The sequence below is a fragment of the Aedes aegypti genome, chromosome 1 (genome assembly GCF_002204515.2).
Source record: "Aedes aegypti strain LVP_AGWG chromosome 1, AaegL5.0 Primary Assembly, whole genome shotgun sequence".
NCBI lineage: Eukaryota > Metazoa > Arthropoda > Insecta > Diptera > Culicidae > Aedes > Aedes aegypti.
The window spans coordinates 211952901-211971433 of record NC_035107.1 but is presented as its reverse complement, the minus strand read 5'-3'; the positions used below and the strand labels follow the sequence as shown (position 1 = coordinate 211971433).

The following is an 18533-nucleotide window of genomic DNA, read 5'->3' as shown; positions in this document are numbered from 1 at the left end:
AAGATTTATCTAGGATATTTTCATGGTCAACTAGGAATTTGCTTCCTATAAATGCTGCAAAGACCAAAGTAGAGCTAATAACAAGGAACCGTGGCACGACTCATTATCCACATATTGTGATGGGTGATGCAATAATCGACTATGTGCACAAAATAACAGTTCTGGGTTTCGTTATTCAGAACAACCTTGAATGGGAAAGTCATATTAAAATGCAGTGTTCTAAAATTTATAATTCCCTCCGTGTTCTTAGGCTTACCTCAAGGAATCTTCCAATCTCTATCAAACTAAGTCTGTTCAAGTCATTAATTTTACCAAACTTTTTATATGGAGATGTGTTTTGTTTGCATCGTCTATGGCGTTTGCGTGTAGCATTGAATTCTTGCGTGCGATATATATTTAATCTCTCAAGATATTCAAGAGTTTCACATCTACAACACCAGCTTTTAGGTTGTCAGTTTTGTGATTTCTACAAACTCCGAAGTTGCATAACCCTGTTTAAAATTATTTCTAAAGCAAGTCCTGAATATTTACATGATAAATTAAATCCTTTTCTTAGCAACCGACACCGTAAGGCGGCATCCACAAATTTTATATGAGTCGTAACGCTCGAACCTACCCCCTCCCCCGTTACGGAGGGGGAGGGAGGGGGTCGATAATTTCGAATTTTAGCGTTACGTAATAAATGGATGCCGCCTAACTACCAATTGCAACGAATCTATACAACACATTACAGGAATACTTTATTTGTTCAGGGCATAATATTTTGGAATCAGCTTCCTTGTTCTTACAAATGAATTCATCTTCTATAGTAATTTAAAAGGGTTTTCCTTACGCTACATTATTATATGGAAAAAAATAAATAAATAAATAATTAAATAAAATATAAAGGATTTTTTTCCTGGACAGCAAATAATGCTACGTACGGGTGTTACTTTAAACATGAAAATATTCCTTTAAAATTACTCTCTTTAGCTCGTCCTAACTTTTATTTGCTTCGATGAAACAGATTCCCTGAGAGAATTCTTATCTTCCAAATGGTGGGTGCCGAATTGATGCTCATTTTTTCGTTAATAACGCTTTTACATACACCGTGATTGATGATGCAGGCGCTGTCGGTGCGGATTGTGGACTAATTATTGGCTTTTCTCCTCTTTCAAGGTGGATAATTTTCTTAACGCGTCGCTACCGGAGAAGAAACTCGATCAATTCATCATGCTGCCGGCATTGAACGTGACCGAGACTGCGAGTGGTTCCTCCAAGGCACCAGCCATTTTGAACATAACGGAAATGGTATCGGGTACGAAGGGAACGACCACTTTGGCACCTACGACACCGATGGCTTCGGATGTTTCCCCGTATGATGAATCCACCGAAAGCGAGGAAGTGTCCGTAGAGGAGTACTCTGAAGTGGTGTCGACAACCGACGAGCCTACCGTAGTGCAACAGTCATCGAACATAACCGAGGTCAATGCAACGGACAGCGAAGAAGACTACCCGTTTGCGAATTTTAACCCATCCGGTCCGGAATTGGTTCTTCCGTTAAAGATCATCATTCCTGCGATCCACATCCACTACGATCAACCCAAGGAGAACAACTCGTACGAAAAATATTCGTACGTAGTGTTCCAAAGCGATAATCCTTCCGTGCATCAGCACGGAGTTGGGAATGATTCCCCCGTGGAACAGTCTTCGCTTCGGGAAGTCTCCCTAACAAACGAAACCACAGCAAATAGCACCCTGCGGGTGATTGGTGTCGATTGGCCACTGGCACAACTCTACGAAATACTCAACACAACAACTGTATTCTACGACGAACGAACTACGCAGGTGTACCAAAAGCTGGCCCGGTACAATGCCTCCGGGTTCGATGAACTGGAAGAGATCTCGGTCAGCAGCCAATATGCCGCTTGGAAGCGTCGCCAAGCCGATCTGGCAGAGCAAGCCAAGACCGAAAAGCGCCATTTCATTCGCAAACACTACGAACGGCTGATACAGTGGCTCAGCTGGCAGTTTGACAAGTCCTGATGATGGTCCGGCCGACCGGGAGTTCGGTGAAATTCAAACAACTACATCCTAGTGCTATATTGCTTATACACATAGATATATTTACTATTATATTACAAACTATAGATACGTAGAACAATAAATGACAAATCCTGTGTTAATCGAAGTCTATGTTCGGTGGCAGTTTGCCGAGCTTCCTAGCCTCCGCTACACGGCGATAATAGTCCGAAAAGTCCACGTAGGATTTGACGGGCTCCAGCGGCTTTTTGAAGTTGTCGTTTTCGGTTCTAAAAATAGATCAGAAATTTGAACACGTTTCGTTCATTAACCTTTACGTTACCAACCTCCGACCTGCCATTTTGCCAATTTCTAATCGATTTTTTTGAAACCACCCTAAGTTTACTATAAAAAGGTTTCAAATATTTGTCATAAATGGACAATGCGGAATTCGGAACCATGCCGGAGATATTCCGGGTTGTACTGGGTGCCAAATTTGGGAAATGTGATTATTTTTTTTATTTATTGCAGTTACAACACTGAAGTTTTTATGTAAAACGTAAGATAATGATCGATTGTCATCATTCAAACATAATTTGAATAAGTGGACCGATCCGGAACATCATAGCCGGTTCCGCCATGGCCCGTTTGGGGACATTTCCGTTTCATGCCCAAAACATACCGTGCGACATCTCAATCTTCGTGAATTCAAAAGAACATGGCAATACAGGAAGAATAAACTAAATATCGACAGATTTGGCCACTCCAGAGTTCCTAACACAGGTTCCGCCAGGGCCTCTTTGGGGACATTTCTGATTTATGTCCAAAACATAGCGTGCGACGTCTCAATCTTCATGATTTCGAGGGAACTTGTCAAGAAATGGAGAATCAATTAATTATCAACTGATTTGGCCACTCCAGAGCGATATAATTTAAATTGAGGCGAATGAACTGGCTTATTAAGTATAAAGCTTAAAAAAATGCATGCAGAATTTGTAAACAAAACCTTTGAGGATAATACGCGTGAGCATAGATGAACGCTTCGTAGTTGCACTGCGTGATTGTCCAGATCAGTCTAAGTTGCACGGAGATTTAGTGGATGGGGTTTGGAATTAGCAAACCATGCTTAAAGTGCACGAATCGAGAGTTCAAAGACCGAATATACCTCTGCATCTCCATAGTTGTCTTGGAATGGACATTGGGTTAGTGGGAAAAGGTGGTGATAATGGTGATGCGATCCATGATATAATCACGCTTAACCGAACTCGCGATATTACTCGATCCCATCGCTCGTTCCCGCCGGAGTAAGCAACACAATAGATGGACCGAACACTATAATCTGTAGGAAAAATCCTTGCGGATAATAGGTGAAATCTCGAATCGGTTCCAAATTAGATAATTGCTGGCTATATTATTGATAAATTTCTGATGAAGTCCTTAACATATTCTAAGCAAAATTTGTGTTTCGTTACACGAATTCCTTCATTCGAGAATAAGCGGTACGATTGACGGAATCAACGTATGGTCGAATTTACTCTTCTTGAAATGGGCAATAGGTTGTTTTTTTTTATATTTTTTTATACTGTTAAAATAACTAATGGCAGTAAATATGCCAAAGAGCTGTCAGCAAAAGGCACGTCATTAAGCATAAGAGTGTTTTTATGGTGTATTTATGTGGAGTTCCTTCCCTTCTAAGTTTTTTTTAACAAATTTATTGAGAACTCTGAGTAACTAATAGAGAAAGTTGACATTGAAAAATTCTCCCGAAACATCACTAGAGGACCTACGTGAAAATGGGAGGCTACCTTTGTTTACTTTCTCTTTGATCAACAACTGAGTCACATTAAACTTTTCTGTTGCGTTTTTTTGTATGAAACGCTAGTAAAGGAAATTGCCTTTCGATCTGTAGTGAAAAACTTCCCAAAAGCTTTAGTATTCCACTGTTATAATCGAAAGAGGAGAGAATCTCTCATATGTACATAGATCCTTTAGTAATGTTTCGCGAGAATTCCTTGCAGTTTACAACAGATTGTTGATAACATTGTAGCCAAAACCTTTTTAGGATTTTTGTTGGATTTCTGATGATTTCTTGTTAGTTTTCTTTTCAGCTTTCTGCTGAGTTTAACTAGTTGCACAGTGCATTTCTGGCGTATTTATGAAGATCTGCATAACAGATTTACCAAAAATTATGGAAAGCATCTGTTCTGAAAGATCCTGCCATCAGTGAAGAGAAGCCACATCAGTTTGTTTGTATTTTATCCTAGATTCATTTGAATATTTTTCAGAATTTTCCTTATGCTAAACATGTAGCACAACATGTTTTGTGTATACAGTCATCTCTCCCTTACTCGATATTGAAGGGACCATCGAGTTAGGGTATCGAGTTCTAGAACACAAAAGTAGTGCAACTGCGTTCCAAGGGACCATCGAGTTAGCCATGAAAATCAACTTTTACTATAGTTCTCTAACTCGATATCGAGATACGGAATATCGAGTAAGGGAGAGTTAACTGTATAACGAAAAAGTTTCAAAAAAGTTTTCAGTGGGACTTGTTCCTTATGCTCTGGAGTGGCCAGATCTGTTGGTAGCGAGGTCATTCTTCATTTATTGACATATTTAACAAATAACGGAAAAGTCATAAATTAGGCCTTCCTGGAACCTGGTGCTCAGGACTGGCAAGACAGGGTCTATTCCTCATTTATTGACAAGTTCTGTCGCACTCATAAAGATTGACACGTTGTCCAATAGGTTTTGAACATGAAACTGAAATGTCTCCTAAGAGGCCTTGGCGGAACCAGTATCAGGTGCTCAGGAGTGACTTAATTAGTTGATGCCTAGTTCGTTCTTCATTAATTGACACATTCTTTGAAATTCACGAAAATTTACACGTCACACGGTTTGTTTTGGATATAAAACAGAAATATCCCCAAGGATGCCCTTGCCGAACCTGTGCTTGGAGCTATGGCGTGGCCACATCAGTTGATTCTTCTTCTATTGACATGTTCTTTCCAATTCACAAAGATTGAGACGTCGCACGGTATGTTTTGTACAAACAGCAGAAATGTCCTCAAAGGGGCCCTCGTGGAACATGTGCCAGTAGCTCTTAAGTGACCAAGTCATCCATTACCGTGTTTAATTTTTATCATTTGACAAGTTCTTCAGAATTCATGAAGATTGAGACGTCGCACGGTTTGTTTTTGGACATAAAACGGAAATGTTCCCCAAGAAGCCCTCATGGAACCTCTGCCAGGACATCTGGAGTGGCCATATCCAGTGTTGACCAAACTCATTTCCCCGAAATTCGAATTGTGAAGCCATGAACTGTTATAACTGTGCGTTGTATTCCTGAGATGGAGGGGGAGGTGGTTGGGCTTGAGTGTTGCACATGGGATCCGACAGTTTCGATCTCGGTGGGCCGCCATTCAAGTTTGGTTAAATGATTCGCACTCACTCACTCACTCATTTCATTTCACCGAAACTTGAATTGTGGCTCTCTGGGATCAAAATTGATCGATTTTGTGTGCAGTACTCAAGCTTAACCATCTGCTTTTCTATCTTAGGAGGTTAGAGCATGGTTGTAGTAGTTCGTGGCTTCGTAGTTCGGAAAATGTTATTTTTGAAATTTCTCATCGTAATAGGCTGATTTTCATCACGCCAATCTGTCATGAAACGGCCTACTTTCCTGCACTGAAGTATTCAGTGCGAGAATAGTCATTACGCAACTGAAACCAGAGCTGTAATGATTCATTACACAACGCATTCTCATTACGCAACTGTTTTGAGTTGCGTAATGAATCATTACAAAACCATTTTTCAGAAATTGTAAAATGGTGGCGAATGCATTCCGATATTATTTCTGATACCCTCAAGTGGTCTTCTACGAAATTGCAAAAAATGTTGTACGTAACTCGTTGCAGAACTCGATTTTTACAGCACTCGTCGTAATTATCCTACTCGGCAAGCCTCGTAGGATAAATTTACGACTTGTGCTGTAAAAATCATCATTCTGCAACTTGTTCCGTAAACTACTATTTCGGGGAAATGAGTCTGAACAACACTGGCCACATCTGTTCGTACCGTGTTTTTCTTTATTTACTGACAAGTTCTTTAGAATTCACGAAGATGGAGACGTCGCACGGTATGTTTCCGACAAAAAACGGAAATGTCGTCAAAGAGACCCTAGTGGAACCAGCGTCAGGTGCTTTGGAGTGGCCAAAACTATTGCTATTTAGTTCATTCTTCCTTTATAGACATGTTCTTTCGAATTCAAGAAGATTGAGACGTCGCACGGTATGTTTTGGACATGAAAACGGAAATGTCCCCAAAGAGCCCTCGTGGAACCTGTGCCAGGAGATCTGCAGTGGCCACATCTGCACCGAGGTTTTTCTTCTTTTATTGATATGTTCTCCCGAATTCATGAAGATTGAGACGTCGCAGGGTATGTTTTGAACATGAAACGGAAATGTCCCCAAACGGGCCTTGGCGGAACCGGCTACAATGTTCTAGATCGGTCCACTTATTCAAATTATGTTTAAATGATGACACGGGGCCATCCTTAGTCGTGTGGTTGAAGTCCGCGACTGCAAAGCAAAACCATGCTGAAGGTGTCTGGGTTCGATTCCCGGTCTGTCCAGGATCTTTTCGGTATGGAAATTTCCTTGACTTCCATGGGCATAGAGTATAATCGTACCTGCCACACGATATACGAATGCTAAAATGGCAACATTGGCAAAGAAAACTCTCAGTTAATAACTGTGGAAGTGCTCATAAGAACACTAAGCTGAGAAGCAGACTCTGTCCCAGTGAGGACGTTAATGCCAAGAAGAAGATGAAGAAGTTAAATGATGACAATCGATCATTATCTGACGTTTTACATAAAAACTTTAGTGTTGTAACTGCAATAAATAAAAAAATATTCACATTTCCTAAATTTGGCACCCTCGAGACCCCAGTACAACCCATAATATCTCCGGAATGGTTCCGAATTCAGCATTGTTCATTTATGACAAAACATTGGATGGTTTAAAAAAAATCGACTGGAAAGTGATGAAATGGCAGCTATTTGAAAATGCCATATCGGAGGTTGATAACGTAAAGGTTAACCTTCCAGTCGTCGCGTGGTTGGCCACCGTCAGAACCACCACGCGGCTGTTGTGAACGAAAAGCGAGTTTTTTTCTCCAGTGTTGTACAGAATACAACAGCGCGACGACTGAAGTGTTACTAGCAAACTTGATTGAAGAGATAGAGTCAAGACGTCTTCAGCTGAACTGATCTGTAGGATATTTTTGACGGCTCCATCCCGTTACCCCGAACGCTACTACCCCGAATATATCACTACGCTGAAGACCACTACTCCGAAGAATACTATCTAGAATGAGCAATTACTTCGAATCAATGTGCTTCAGATTTGCGGTTAAAGCAGTGGAACCCAAAGTGGGCGAATTAGCCCACCTGGGGGTATTTTCAGGTCAAAACGAGCGAAATTTCATCAAACAGACAAAGGATGAAGGGGTTTTGCTGAATATGTGATGACTTTATCTCTTCAATTCAGCGAACTATAAATAAAGAGCGTAAAAATGGCGTTTTAAACCTATATGGCAATGAAAGAAAGTCCTTACTGTTCGGTACTGCAGACGGAGACCATCGTTCCTAAGCCGGCGCAATCCGTTTCGTTTCCAGGGCTTTGGTTGGCCGGCGCGGCGTTCGTAATGGTCGATGACGGAGATGTGAAGCTGGTGCTCGTGTTCGATTGATTGCTTATTTTCCGATTGTTGAACGCATTCGGGAGGGGGTAGTCGAAATTGCGAATCAGTAGAGTTATGTCGTCCCGATTGGAAAAGGCCGTAGCTTTGCCGCCGCCTTCGTCTACTTGCTGCATGAAGGCATCGTGGTGCAGTTGAACCACTCTGTGTACCACTGATTGTGCCACACCTGCGAGGGTGGATTGCGCCTGAAACTCTTCAGCGATCATCTGCACCAGATTTCGGTTGCCGTAGCTAGTATCGCCCGGATAGAGGTCGTGCAGGGCGCGACATAGGCCACTGGACATCAATACGAGAAACTTGCAGGCCGAAGTAATGGGAACCGAACCAACTATTTCAGGTTGGAATATGACCGGTTCCGAGGAGGCGTCGGACAGAAAATCGCAGTCTTTGTAGCCATTTTTGCCGAGGTAGTTTCCGATGCATCGGGTGCTGTACAGAGGGCGATTTTCAAAGTTCTGAGCTTCCAAACCGAGTCGGAACAGTCGAAGAACTTCTTCCTCGTTGTACAGATTGTGATCGACGCTAAGTTGCGTCACGGTGAGCGTATCGAACTCGTCCGTTTTGCACAGCAATGCCCGGCAGTTACCGATGTTTCCTATGTAGAGCTTCGATTGATAGATCAATGCCAATACGGCGCTACAACCCACCGCCAGCTCGTTCTTGATTTTGTCCAACTTTTGCAGTACGTTGTTGACCTCCGGCGAGTACTGGTACTGGCGGAGGTCAATGTCCGTGAGTTGTAGCTGGAGATCCGTCCGCGTTGCAAGCTCTAAGTCGATGGAATCGATGTAGCCTTTCTCGACGGCATGGAACGCCTGTCGAATCACATCCATAACGGCTTCATCCGTAGAGCGCCCGTTCAGCTGTCCCAGAAGCAAGTCCGCGGCCATCTTTTGAAGGGCAAAGTCTGCCACGCGGACCCCATTATGGCCGGAGTAAATCGCGTAGAGGAGGCTAAAATGAAGGGTTGGGGTCATTTTTTAGCAGGGAGTTTAATTGACTTTTGTGTTTAATTGAGGTCATATAATATTACACATGGCTGGTAACGGTGATAGTGTCTTGGACTCTATTTCAAGCATCTAAAAAGACCTATGAGTAATTCTCACTGAGGCTGACCAGCTATTAACACTTGGTCTTCCAAAATGTTCAAATTTATGCCCATTCGAAAGCTCCTGTCGAGTGAGTAAAGAAAATGCATTCGGTTGGACACATTGATAGACCCCTCGGTAGTTATAATTGAAACAGTTTTTGAGGATCCCTCGATTTTTGACAATTGGGTTGTTTAACGATAAACAAGTTGCATTTTTTGAAGCTTGGTCGAAAGAGCCCATTTTTCTAAGTGTAACATAATTTTATTGCGCTTCAATATCTCAATTTTCATATTATAAATTATTAACAAAGATTTCAATCTGTAGACTCAATATTGACGTGCGTCCCGTAGTAAAATTTACCGAGAGGAATTTTAAATCTAAAAGAGATTTCCATACTAATTTCAAACAAGTTTTAAAAGTAGTTCCAGGGCACGTATAATTTTGAAATTTTCGAATCTTGTTTAAATTTTAAAGTAGAATCAGAATATGTAAAAAATTATATAACCTTAAACAAGCCAATTCTCTACTCACTCAAACTGCCATAACTCAGAAATTTCTTCAACAACACCTTCACAAAAACAGGGTTTAGAGAAAACATAGGAGCTTCATTTGCAAAAAATAGTAGGCGGCCATGTTGAATTTTATCAGAAAACTGAATTTTCATGGTGTTCGTAATTACCGATTTTGAAAGTTTTTGCATCATTAGAAAGCTGAGCTAGTTTCACACGATTATATAAAACATTTCAAGCGCGATTTGTGTAATTTGCGGTCAAGTAATGGAGCTATTGCGATTTACGCTTGCTGTGATGTATTTGAATTGTAAAAAGATCTCTACGATGTTTTACGTGAGATATTATAGACATTGAAGCCAATTTAATTTCCGACATCCTCAAGGAACGTATAATGAATCGAAAAATAGTAATTTACGCAACAAGTTGCGGAATGGTGATTTCTACACCACGAGTCCAACATTAATAATAATAATGGATAATTGAGAGACGAGTGCTGTGAATTCCGAGTTCTGTAACTTGTTGAGTACATTGTTTTTTACAATTTCGTAGAAGGTCACTTAAAGCTATTAGAAAGTATATCTGTTTGCGTCCCAACTATCTAAAATACCCCCTTTTCACTTACACTTTACACTTTGAATATATGTATAACAGTTCAATCGTTCTCCTCTCATCACAACTATTGACGATCTTACACGATCAGCTCAGTAGGTACAAGATATATGGACAGGAGGCTCGGTAGCAAGAGAATTTGAAATACAAATTAGTGTATTACTAAACTCGGTCGAATACAGTGTCTTTTTAAGGGGGCAGGATCCGTCATTGATTTCAGAATTTTCAAAAGCAGTTTTTTCGTTCAAAATCAAGAAAATTTACAGGAAAATGTATTCACTGTATTCTATTCTCCAACCGAAACGCAGTGAACACATTTTCATCGAATAATTTTTAGATTTGGACAGAAAAACTGCTTTTGAAGTTTCGATGATGACGATGATTACGATGACGGAGCGTTGAGCGTTCAACTATCGCAGAACGAGTGATTTTCTATCCGGTTTCCGAAAAGTGCAGTGACCGATGACCTGATGAAGTGGCTCTGGACTTGCATCTTTTTAATTATACAGTCCACTAGAGCGGCAGTCCAGAACATGATCCTTTGAGCCGGATATTAACCGGCGGACACTGGAAAACTTGCGCGGTCGTCGAAAGTAACCGCGTGGTGAAGTGGTGGAAATACTCCACAGAAGACTATTGGCGTCATTTTGTGCAGATAACGTCGGCATTGTCCGACATGCCAATAGGAGCATGAGCATGAGCATAGATGACCGTACATTTCGTAGTTGCTACTCCGTGATTGACCAGAACAATCGAAGTTGCACAGGGAATTAATGAATGGGGCTTGGGATTAGCTTACCATTCTTCAATGTACACAAATCGAGAGCCCAAATATTAAAAGTCAATAACGGCGCCGGCCACCTCCCTACGGTCATCGGGGAAGGGAAGGAATATTAGTTAGAGAACCGTTGTTACTAGAGACCGAGTATACCTCTGCATCTCCACAGTTGTCATGGAAAGGATATTGGGTTAGTGGGATAAGGTAAAGACTTGGTAGTTACCAATAGTTGGTGATGCGATCCATGATATAATCACGCCTAATCGGAATCGCGAAATAATTCTATTATCGCATTGTACGCCGACCAAGTGTTCAACACTCGCCCACACAGAAGCAAGCGACGCGATAAATAGATCAAACACTGCTGACTACTATGATTTGCGGTGTTTTTTTTTTTCATTTCAGTACGCGAACAACGCGTGACATGTTTGATCATGCCCTCATCGCCCGCCCCCGCAGGAACAAGCGTCAAGGTCGAAGGATCAAACACAATTCCATGTGCCGAAGAAAGATTCGTCGTAGCCCTGCCGATTAAAGAGAATGTAATGGAAAAGCTGAGAGAATTCAAAAATTTTGCCATCCGACGATTCCTGAGCCTCGAGAGATGACTAGATAGCGACCTTCAACTCAAAGCGATGTACACCGAATTCATTCTTGAATATCTGCTGATGGGTCACATGAAGACAGTTCCGGAGGAAATAACAAGCGAAGGGCCGGTATATTATTTGCCGCATCATGCAGTGTTGCGTCCAGATAGCACGACCACGAAACTTCGTGTTGTCTTTGATGCTCCGTGCCGTACATCAACGGGAATTTCACTCAATGAGACATTGATGGTGGGGCCAGTCGTTCAGGATCCGCTCCTGGCCATTTTACTTCGATTTCGCTTACGTCGGATTGCTGTCGTCTCGGATGTTGCTAAAATGTACCGGATGGTACTTACTCAACAAAAAGATCACACTCTCCACAAAATCGTGTGGCGTGATTCGAAGGAGCAGTCCTTGATTCAGCAGGATTTAACCTCCGAAAATGGAACTCGAACTCGAAGGAAGTGCTCCGTAGCATCCCAAAATATCTGTGAGATGAGCGTTCTATGCTTGACTTCGATTCGTCGAATACAACTGTAAAGGCCTTGGGTTCGCGATGGAACGTAACCTCTGACGAATGTCACTTCTCGTTTCCCCAATAGAAGAGTGCATGGTGACGTCACGAAATTTTTTTCTTCTCTGTCCCTCTTTCATCACGCTCAATTAACTGTCCTGCTCTTTGACTCTCACTGCTGGAATTGTTGACATTTTTTTATATGGAGTTTCAAGGTTAGGTCAGGCGTGCAACGATCTATGAAGGTCGGATTCTTCAACCATCGCTAAGCGAAGCATACATATACTCCGACGCAGCATGCCTGTTCGATCCACTGGGACTTGTTGGTCCGATCATCGTACAAGCAAAAATCTTCATACTTCAGCTCTGGCGACTGAAATGCGACTGGGACGATCCCCTGGATCAGTCGATACAAGAAATGTGGAGAGAATCCAGACAAAATCTAATGGCGCTTGAAACTCTTACTATCCCTCGCTGGGTTGGATTCAGCGATGCGTCTTTTAAATACAGATATTTTATTGGCTTCAGGAGTTACAGTAACTTGAGCTCATCATAGTTCAATAGAAAATAACAACACTCAAACAATTCAAAGTTTATTTTTGACTGTCCTTTTAGGGATTTATTTTTCAATTATAGCGTATGGAGCGTGTCTCTATTTTCGTTGCGTTGCCACAAATGGAACCGTTACGTCGAAGTCTAGAGTGGCACCGCTAGGAAGGAATAAGGAAAGACCATTTCTCGTCTCGAACTGTCAGCTGGACTCCTATTGAGTCATCTCTACGAGAAGTTCATCCTGGTAAAGTCTATACCTGTGGCGTTTTCCTGGACAGACTCCACTATTGTGAATTACTGGCTACAATCACCTCCGTCTCGTTGGCAAGTCTTTGTTGCCAATCGAGTATCCGAGATACTACATATATATCACCCAAGGCGGAACTTGGAGTCACGTGGGGGAATCGAAAATCCTGCAGACCTAATTTCTCGTGGGATGTCACCAGCCCAACTTCAATATGAAAAGCGCTGGTTTGAATGTCCTCAATGGTTATGGCAGGATCAATGTTACTGGCCGCAAACAAGTCTCGTCCCAGAAGATCAGATCGACACCGCACTCCTAGAAGAGCGATATTCACAAGCGTTTCTCGCGCAAGGAACCTTTCCTAGTGTGATGTTTGGACTACGATAGTCATACCAGGAGCTTCAGCGTATTGTGGCACTTTTGCTACGCTTCAAAGATAGTGATAGAACGAAATCAAAACGCAAGTCACTAGCAGAATTGGAGGCGGCGCTGCTAGTACTGGTGCGTTAGGCACAAAAAACAGCTTTCCAGAGGAGCTCGCAGACCTGAGGAAACATGGCGCAGTAAATTCATCGTCCAGAATTAAAACGCTACATCCAGCATTTATGGCAAATATCGTGTGCGTCGGCGGTCGGCTTCCCAATGCGCCAGTGTCGGAAACTCGTAAGCATCCCTTCATTTTGGATCGTCACCATTATTTGGCACTGTCGTTGGCAATGCATTACCATCACAAATTTTATCATGCCGGACAGCAACTTTTAGTAGCAGTCCTTCGTGAAAGATTCTGGTCAACTAATGTCAACAGTTTGGCCAGAAAGGTTATACCCAGACAACCAGAAATCGCATCAATGTTCACGTTATAACTCGTTTATTCATTCAAATTACACCAAACCCGCAAAACACGGTGTATGAAATCGTCAGATTGATGAGTTTCCTCGCATAAAACGCTTTTCTTCTGTGTTCATTCGTACATTTTGTTTCGTCCCGTACACTCGTACAAAGTAAGTCGAATCAATTCGTAGCAGCTGTCAAATCAACATTTGTTATCATAAGATAAATCGCATAATATTACAGGTTATTTCGGTAGGATATTTAAACACTCGTATTGTCGTTTCGTGACATCTTGTGAGTGAAATTTTGCACATACAAAGCCTCCAGGTGATTTCGCTATACGTACATTTTGGTTGTCTGGGTACACAGTGTAGTGTACATAACGAAATCATTGAATCATTTTAAAATATTTAAAATATAAAACAAAGGACAGCTTTGGTGAAATGAGAAAGACGATTCCAATGAATCTTCGGCTTGTGAAAAATCACGGATGAAGCGAGTGAGCTGAAGGAGCACAGATATGTGTGGCTCGTTGGTTTGAGAGAGAAAGAACTACATACCATAGGGCGCGTGGTGCTTTGTCGATCTGATTGGAAGATTCCTTGGATAGATTTTGAGACGAACAGACGTGTTTTAAATGACGTTCGTTCAAGTAATTTTAATGGTGCTATTTTGTGTTTGAGTTTGATGACCGAAATTTCCCAGTGATCGGATTATGGATTTACGACACACAGGTGTATTCCGTGTTTCCGAAAAAACCGAAGGTCGTCGAACAGCTGATGGCTGACTTCCCAGTGGAGCGTGTTATTCCTTCGGCACCATTTCTAAAGGTCGGCGTAGATTACTGCGGACCTTTCCACATAAGTTATCCCAATCGGAAAAGCAGTCCGGTGAAGTGCTACGTCGCGGTGTGCAGTGAAAGCTATACATCTAGAACTCGTCATGGATTTGACAACACAGGCATTCATTGCAGCTCTTCGGCGCTTCGTTGCAATACGAGGCCGACCTCAAATTATTATGTGTGATAACGCTACTACTTTTGTTGGGGCTAATCGAGAGCTGAAAGAGCTACTCAAGCAGCTTAAAAGTAGCCAATTTCAAGATCTAGTAATCAAGGAAGCAGCTAACGATGGCATCGAATTCAAATTCATCCTACCCCGAACGCCGAACTTCGGTGGCCTGTGGGAGGCCCAAGTGAAATCGTTCAAAACCCACTTCAAAAAGGCAGTAGGGGTTAGAACTCTGAAGGTTGAAGAAATGTTGACAGCCTCGAGTAGTGATCCAGCCGACTACGAGGCTCTTACTCCAGGACACTTCCTTGTGCAGCGTCCGATAACTGCAATAGCGGATCACAATTTCGATGATGTTCCCGTCGGCCAACTGAAGATGTGGGAGCAAGCACAGAGTCTCACTCAGCAGTTCTGGAAATAGTACAGGACCCATTATTTTCCGACATGCAGAATCGGGTAAATGGAATAAGCAGAACAAAAACATTGATGTGGGTACAGTGGCTCTGCTCAAAGAAGAAAATACACCTCCTCTGGCCACTCGGCAGAGTGATCAAAACATTTCCTGGTACCGATGGAAACATCCGTGTTGTCACAGTACGTACTAAGGATGGTAGCTTCGATAGAGGCATATCAAAAGTCTGTCCCTTGCCTATTTGGTACAATGAAATTCTGTAATAAACAACCAGTCATTAACGTTGCCAGCCAAACTTCGCACGCGTCGGACGTACTTCTTTGCCTTTCTCGCTTTCGTTTGCAGTTTGTGGAAAATGTGCAGTGCTCGGAATAACACTCTAGTGGTTGACTTCAGTGTTCTCCCCATTCGCCCTGATGTGGCAAATGTACAGCAATTTTTGGAGAATGAAATAAAGCTCCAGCTTTCTGATGTGGAAAGCATACAGTTACATCACGAAATAAAAAAAAAGTCATTAAGCACTCCTTGGAGTGCGTCAACTGTGACCAAAAGGTCACCACCTCTACGATGCTAAAAGATCAATCCGTCAGTCAGTCTACAATTGGTGAAAGGTCAAGTCTCGTCGAGTATCGTTTGTATGTGTCTGTTCAAGTCTCTTGTCTTGGTAAAGGGTAACACTGAAGCCATTCAGTTCAGCATAGGAGATGGCATCCACTCCTACTCCGGTGCAATGGGCACCTTCGGTGGCCACTGGGTCATCGCCACGCTAAGTTCAACATTAATTACTTATCTGTGTCTTTGGTAGCACTATCACCTGCTACCACTCTATCACCTGGAGACAGGCATGGTACCCCTCCAGCATCAACTCTTCCGTTCGTTTGGCAATGGTCCCGGCCAGCTCTGCCGTTAATCGCTACGATCGAGGACAAGTTGCAAGCCTTCCGTTGGAACCACTACCCGCCAAGGTGAACTCTTAGGCACCACTACTGCCTGTGTGGGGAAAGTTGTTCCGTTTTCGAAATAAAAACTACACACAAATTACTACATCCATCCTTTTTTGAGGAAATCGCTACTACAATTCAACCACCAACCGGTGAATGGCACATACGACGATGTCAACCAAGAAGATATCCACCACGCTGAAGCAAGTGCATCGCCCGATGCATTCCACTGAGAAGATCAATCACCGATGTTCTATAGACTCCCAGACGCAAACCCACCATATGAAGCGAAGAAGCTGCAGTCCGCAGTATCCAGTCGCAGGCGTACTCTGCAACCGCAGTACCATACGCTGCGATTCATCCAAGCAAGGCTTTCAATTGCGGTCAACAACCATACCGCAGAAGTAGCCAACCCGAAGAACTAATATACCATCGACAGTGGAGATGCCATCAAGATAGAGGCGAAGTCCAGTAGGAGCAGCGCTTCCTGCACATTCGAATTAACAGTGAACCATAAGTTAAGTCAGTTGAATTTCATTCCAATTTGTCAATTCGAAATAGTAATATGCATTTGAACTCTAATATCTATAACTGTAGCTAAAAGTAGGATCGTTTGAAACCAATTGGTTTCAATGGGGGCGGCATGTTTGCGACCTAACTATCTAAAATTCATAGTTGCACTATGAATATGTGTATAACAGTTCAATCGCTCTCGTCTCATCACAACTATCGACGATCTTACACGATCAGCTCAGTAGGTACAAAATAGATGGACATGAGGCTCGGTAGCAAAATAATTTGAAATACAAATTAGTGTATCATTATTATGAAAATTTATTGGCTTTTTTCGGTGAATACAATACCTATACTCAAAGTGAAAGGGAGTAACGAAAGTAATGAAATGACAAGATGGATAGAATCACAAGCGAGCGACGAGAGAAATGAATAGAAGTTGAACATTTGTTTTAACAGAGGGCCATATGTGTGAACAACACAATCGAAACGACAAATCATTGCCTAACGTTCTGGTCTTGAACGGCTAGATGTTGTAGTGTTGGTCACTACTAACACTAGACAGGCAAAAATTTGTCGCCTCGACCTGTTAACTATATTGTTCGGCGTATGTAACAGTTCTATCGATCATTGGCATATTTTCGGAGATTGATACAAAAAAAATAGTGTATCACTAAACTCGGTCGAATACAGTGTCTTTTTAAACTACCGCAGTACGAGTGATTTCCCAAAAAGTTTCCGAAAAGTGCAGTGACCGATGATCTGATGAAGTGGCTCTGAACTTGCATCTTTTTAATTATACAGTCCACTAGTGCGGCAGTCCAGAACAATATAGTAAGGCGTTCAACAGTATTATCGTGGTGGAATTTTCAAATTATATAGGAAAATTATAAAAACCATCGAGTGGTCTCCGGCGAAAAGGTAACTAAGAGTAGCTCAATGTACCTTCGACAGCTGTTTGTTACGACCAATCTCGATTGTCATTGAACATCCTTATTGTCATACTGTCGACATACCCTATATCCAGGCATTGCAGAAATCACTCTCATTTGATTTTGAAGTACGATCAAAGCAAGCGAAGAAAAACATCATAAACATCCGTATCGGCCCACGATCCATGATCGACAATGTTTCGCAAGTTGAAACAAGCTTGATCAATAATGGCAGTAAATGAGAGGCTCAAAGAGAGAGCAATGATAAAACCCATTTTTCATTTACAATGAGGGTAGGCGTTTTATTGTACCGATGAACAATCCTCAAACATACGATAGCATTACTGTTTCCCAGATTTGGAGCTTGTTTAGATGGGTTTTAACATGCACTTTTAACCCTCTGATCTAATAATGATGTGCTGCGGATCGTGATAGTTACAGATAGCGATAAGTGAAAGATACTCTCAATTTTCTCAGCATTCAAACCCTGTATATATCAACTGCAGTGATTGACATTACACTGGATGACCCAATCCATCTGAAACATAAACTATTGCACTTATCGAAATTATACTGTACTGAGTACGATCAGATTGTCAAATGACATTAACATTTGATGGATATTTTAAAAGTAAGGAATTTTTGATCAAACATATGTTAGAATCGGACAACTGATTCCAAACTTACGTATCTTCCACCATGCAAAGGCACTTCTTGTCTCGAGATTTGTATTCCTCGATTCGGCTTCCATCATTCCTAAAATAGAAAAACAGCTGATCATCTGTAACTAGAAACTTATGAATTCGTTTCAACTTGAAAGCGTTTAGATTACCTGTACGCTTGATTGGTCGCTTCCCCAACGCCCGTGTGGGGACAAACCTTCAAGTCGTCTGTCCACGGCCGAGTCTGGACACTAGCCGCCGCTTCAACCGAATCCATTCCGGCTCTCATCCTGCCTTGGCTGTCGTCGCAAATTCCAATGCTGACTGAATCTGACTCACTTTTCCAATCAGATTCCCTCTTCAGCTTCGAACATATACATAAGCGGAAGAGCGTAATCAAAACAAAACCAGAAAATTTGACAATCAAGCAGCAGCGCCGCTTCGGCTGATCGGTGAGCAAAGTGGTAACTAGACCGAGACTGCCCTGCTGAAACTTTCCACCTTGTCATAGCAAAGCGAGGGCACACACACCGTTTCAAATTAGGAGAAAACACTGTGCCCACAATAAACATGGGCCC

At 42.1% G+C, this 18533-nt stretch overlaps 2 protein-coding genes across 2 annotated transcripts in view; one reads left to right on the top strand and one right to left on the bottom strand.

Moving 5' to 3' along the window:
* Nucleotides 1-2165, top strand: part of LOC5565239 — a 36966-nt gene extending 34801 nt beyond the window's left edge. The window contains exon 3 of the mRNA XM_001649530.2: nucleotides 1159-2165. Within this exon, the coding sequence (XP_001649580.2) occupies nucleotides 1159-2025 (867 nt within the window). The 3' untranslated portion in view covers nucleotides 2026-2165. The remainder of the gene's footprint in view (nucleotides 1-1158) is intronic.
* On the bottom strand, nucleotides 2081-18319 carry LOC5565238 (TGF-beta-activated kinase 1 and MAP3K7-binding protein 1). Its single transcript, XM_001649528.2, has 4 exons — nucleotides 18126-18319; nucleotides 17981-18049; nucleotides 7621-8721; nucleotides 2081-2291 (listed from the first exon to the last, which is right to left on the bottom strand). Exons 1-4 carry the CDS (start codon nucleotides 18242-18244, stop codon nucleotides 2162-2164), a joined length of 1419 nt encoding a protein of 472 aa, XP_001649578.2. The 5' UTR covers nucleotides 18245-18319; the 3' UTR covers nucleotides 2081-2161.
* Nucleotides 18320-18533: the final 214 nt, after the last annotated feature.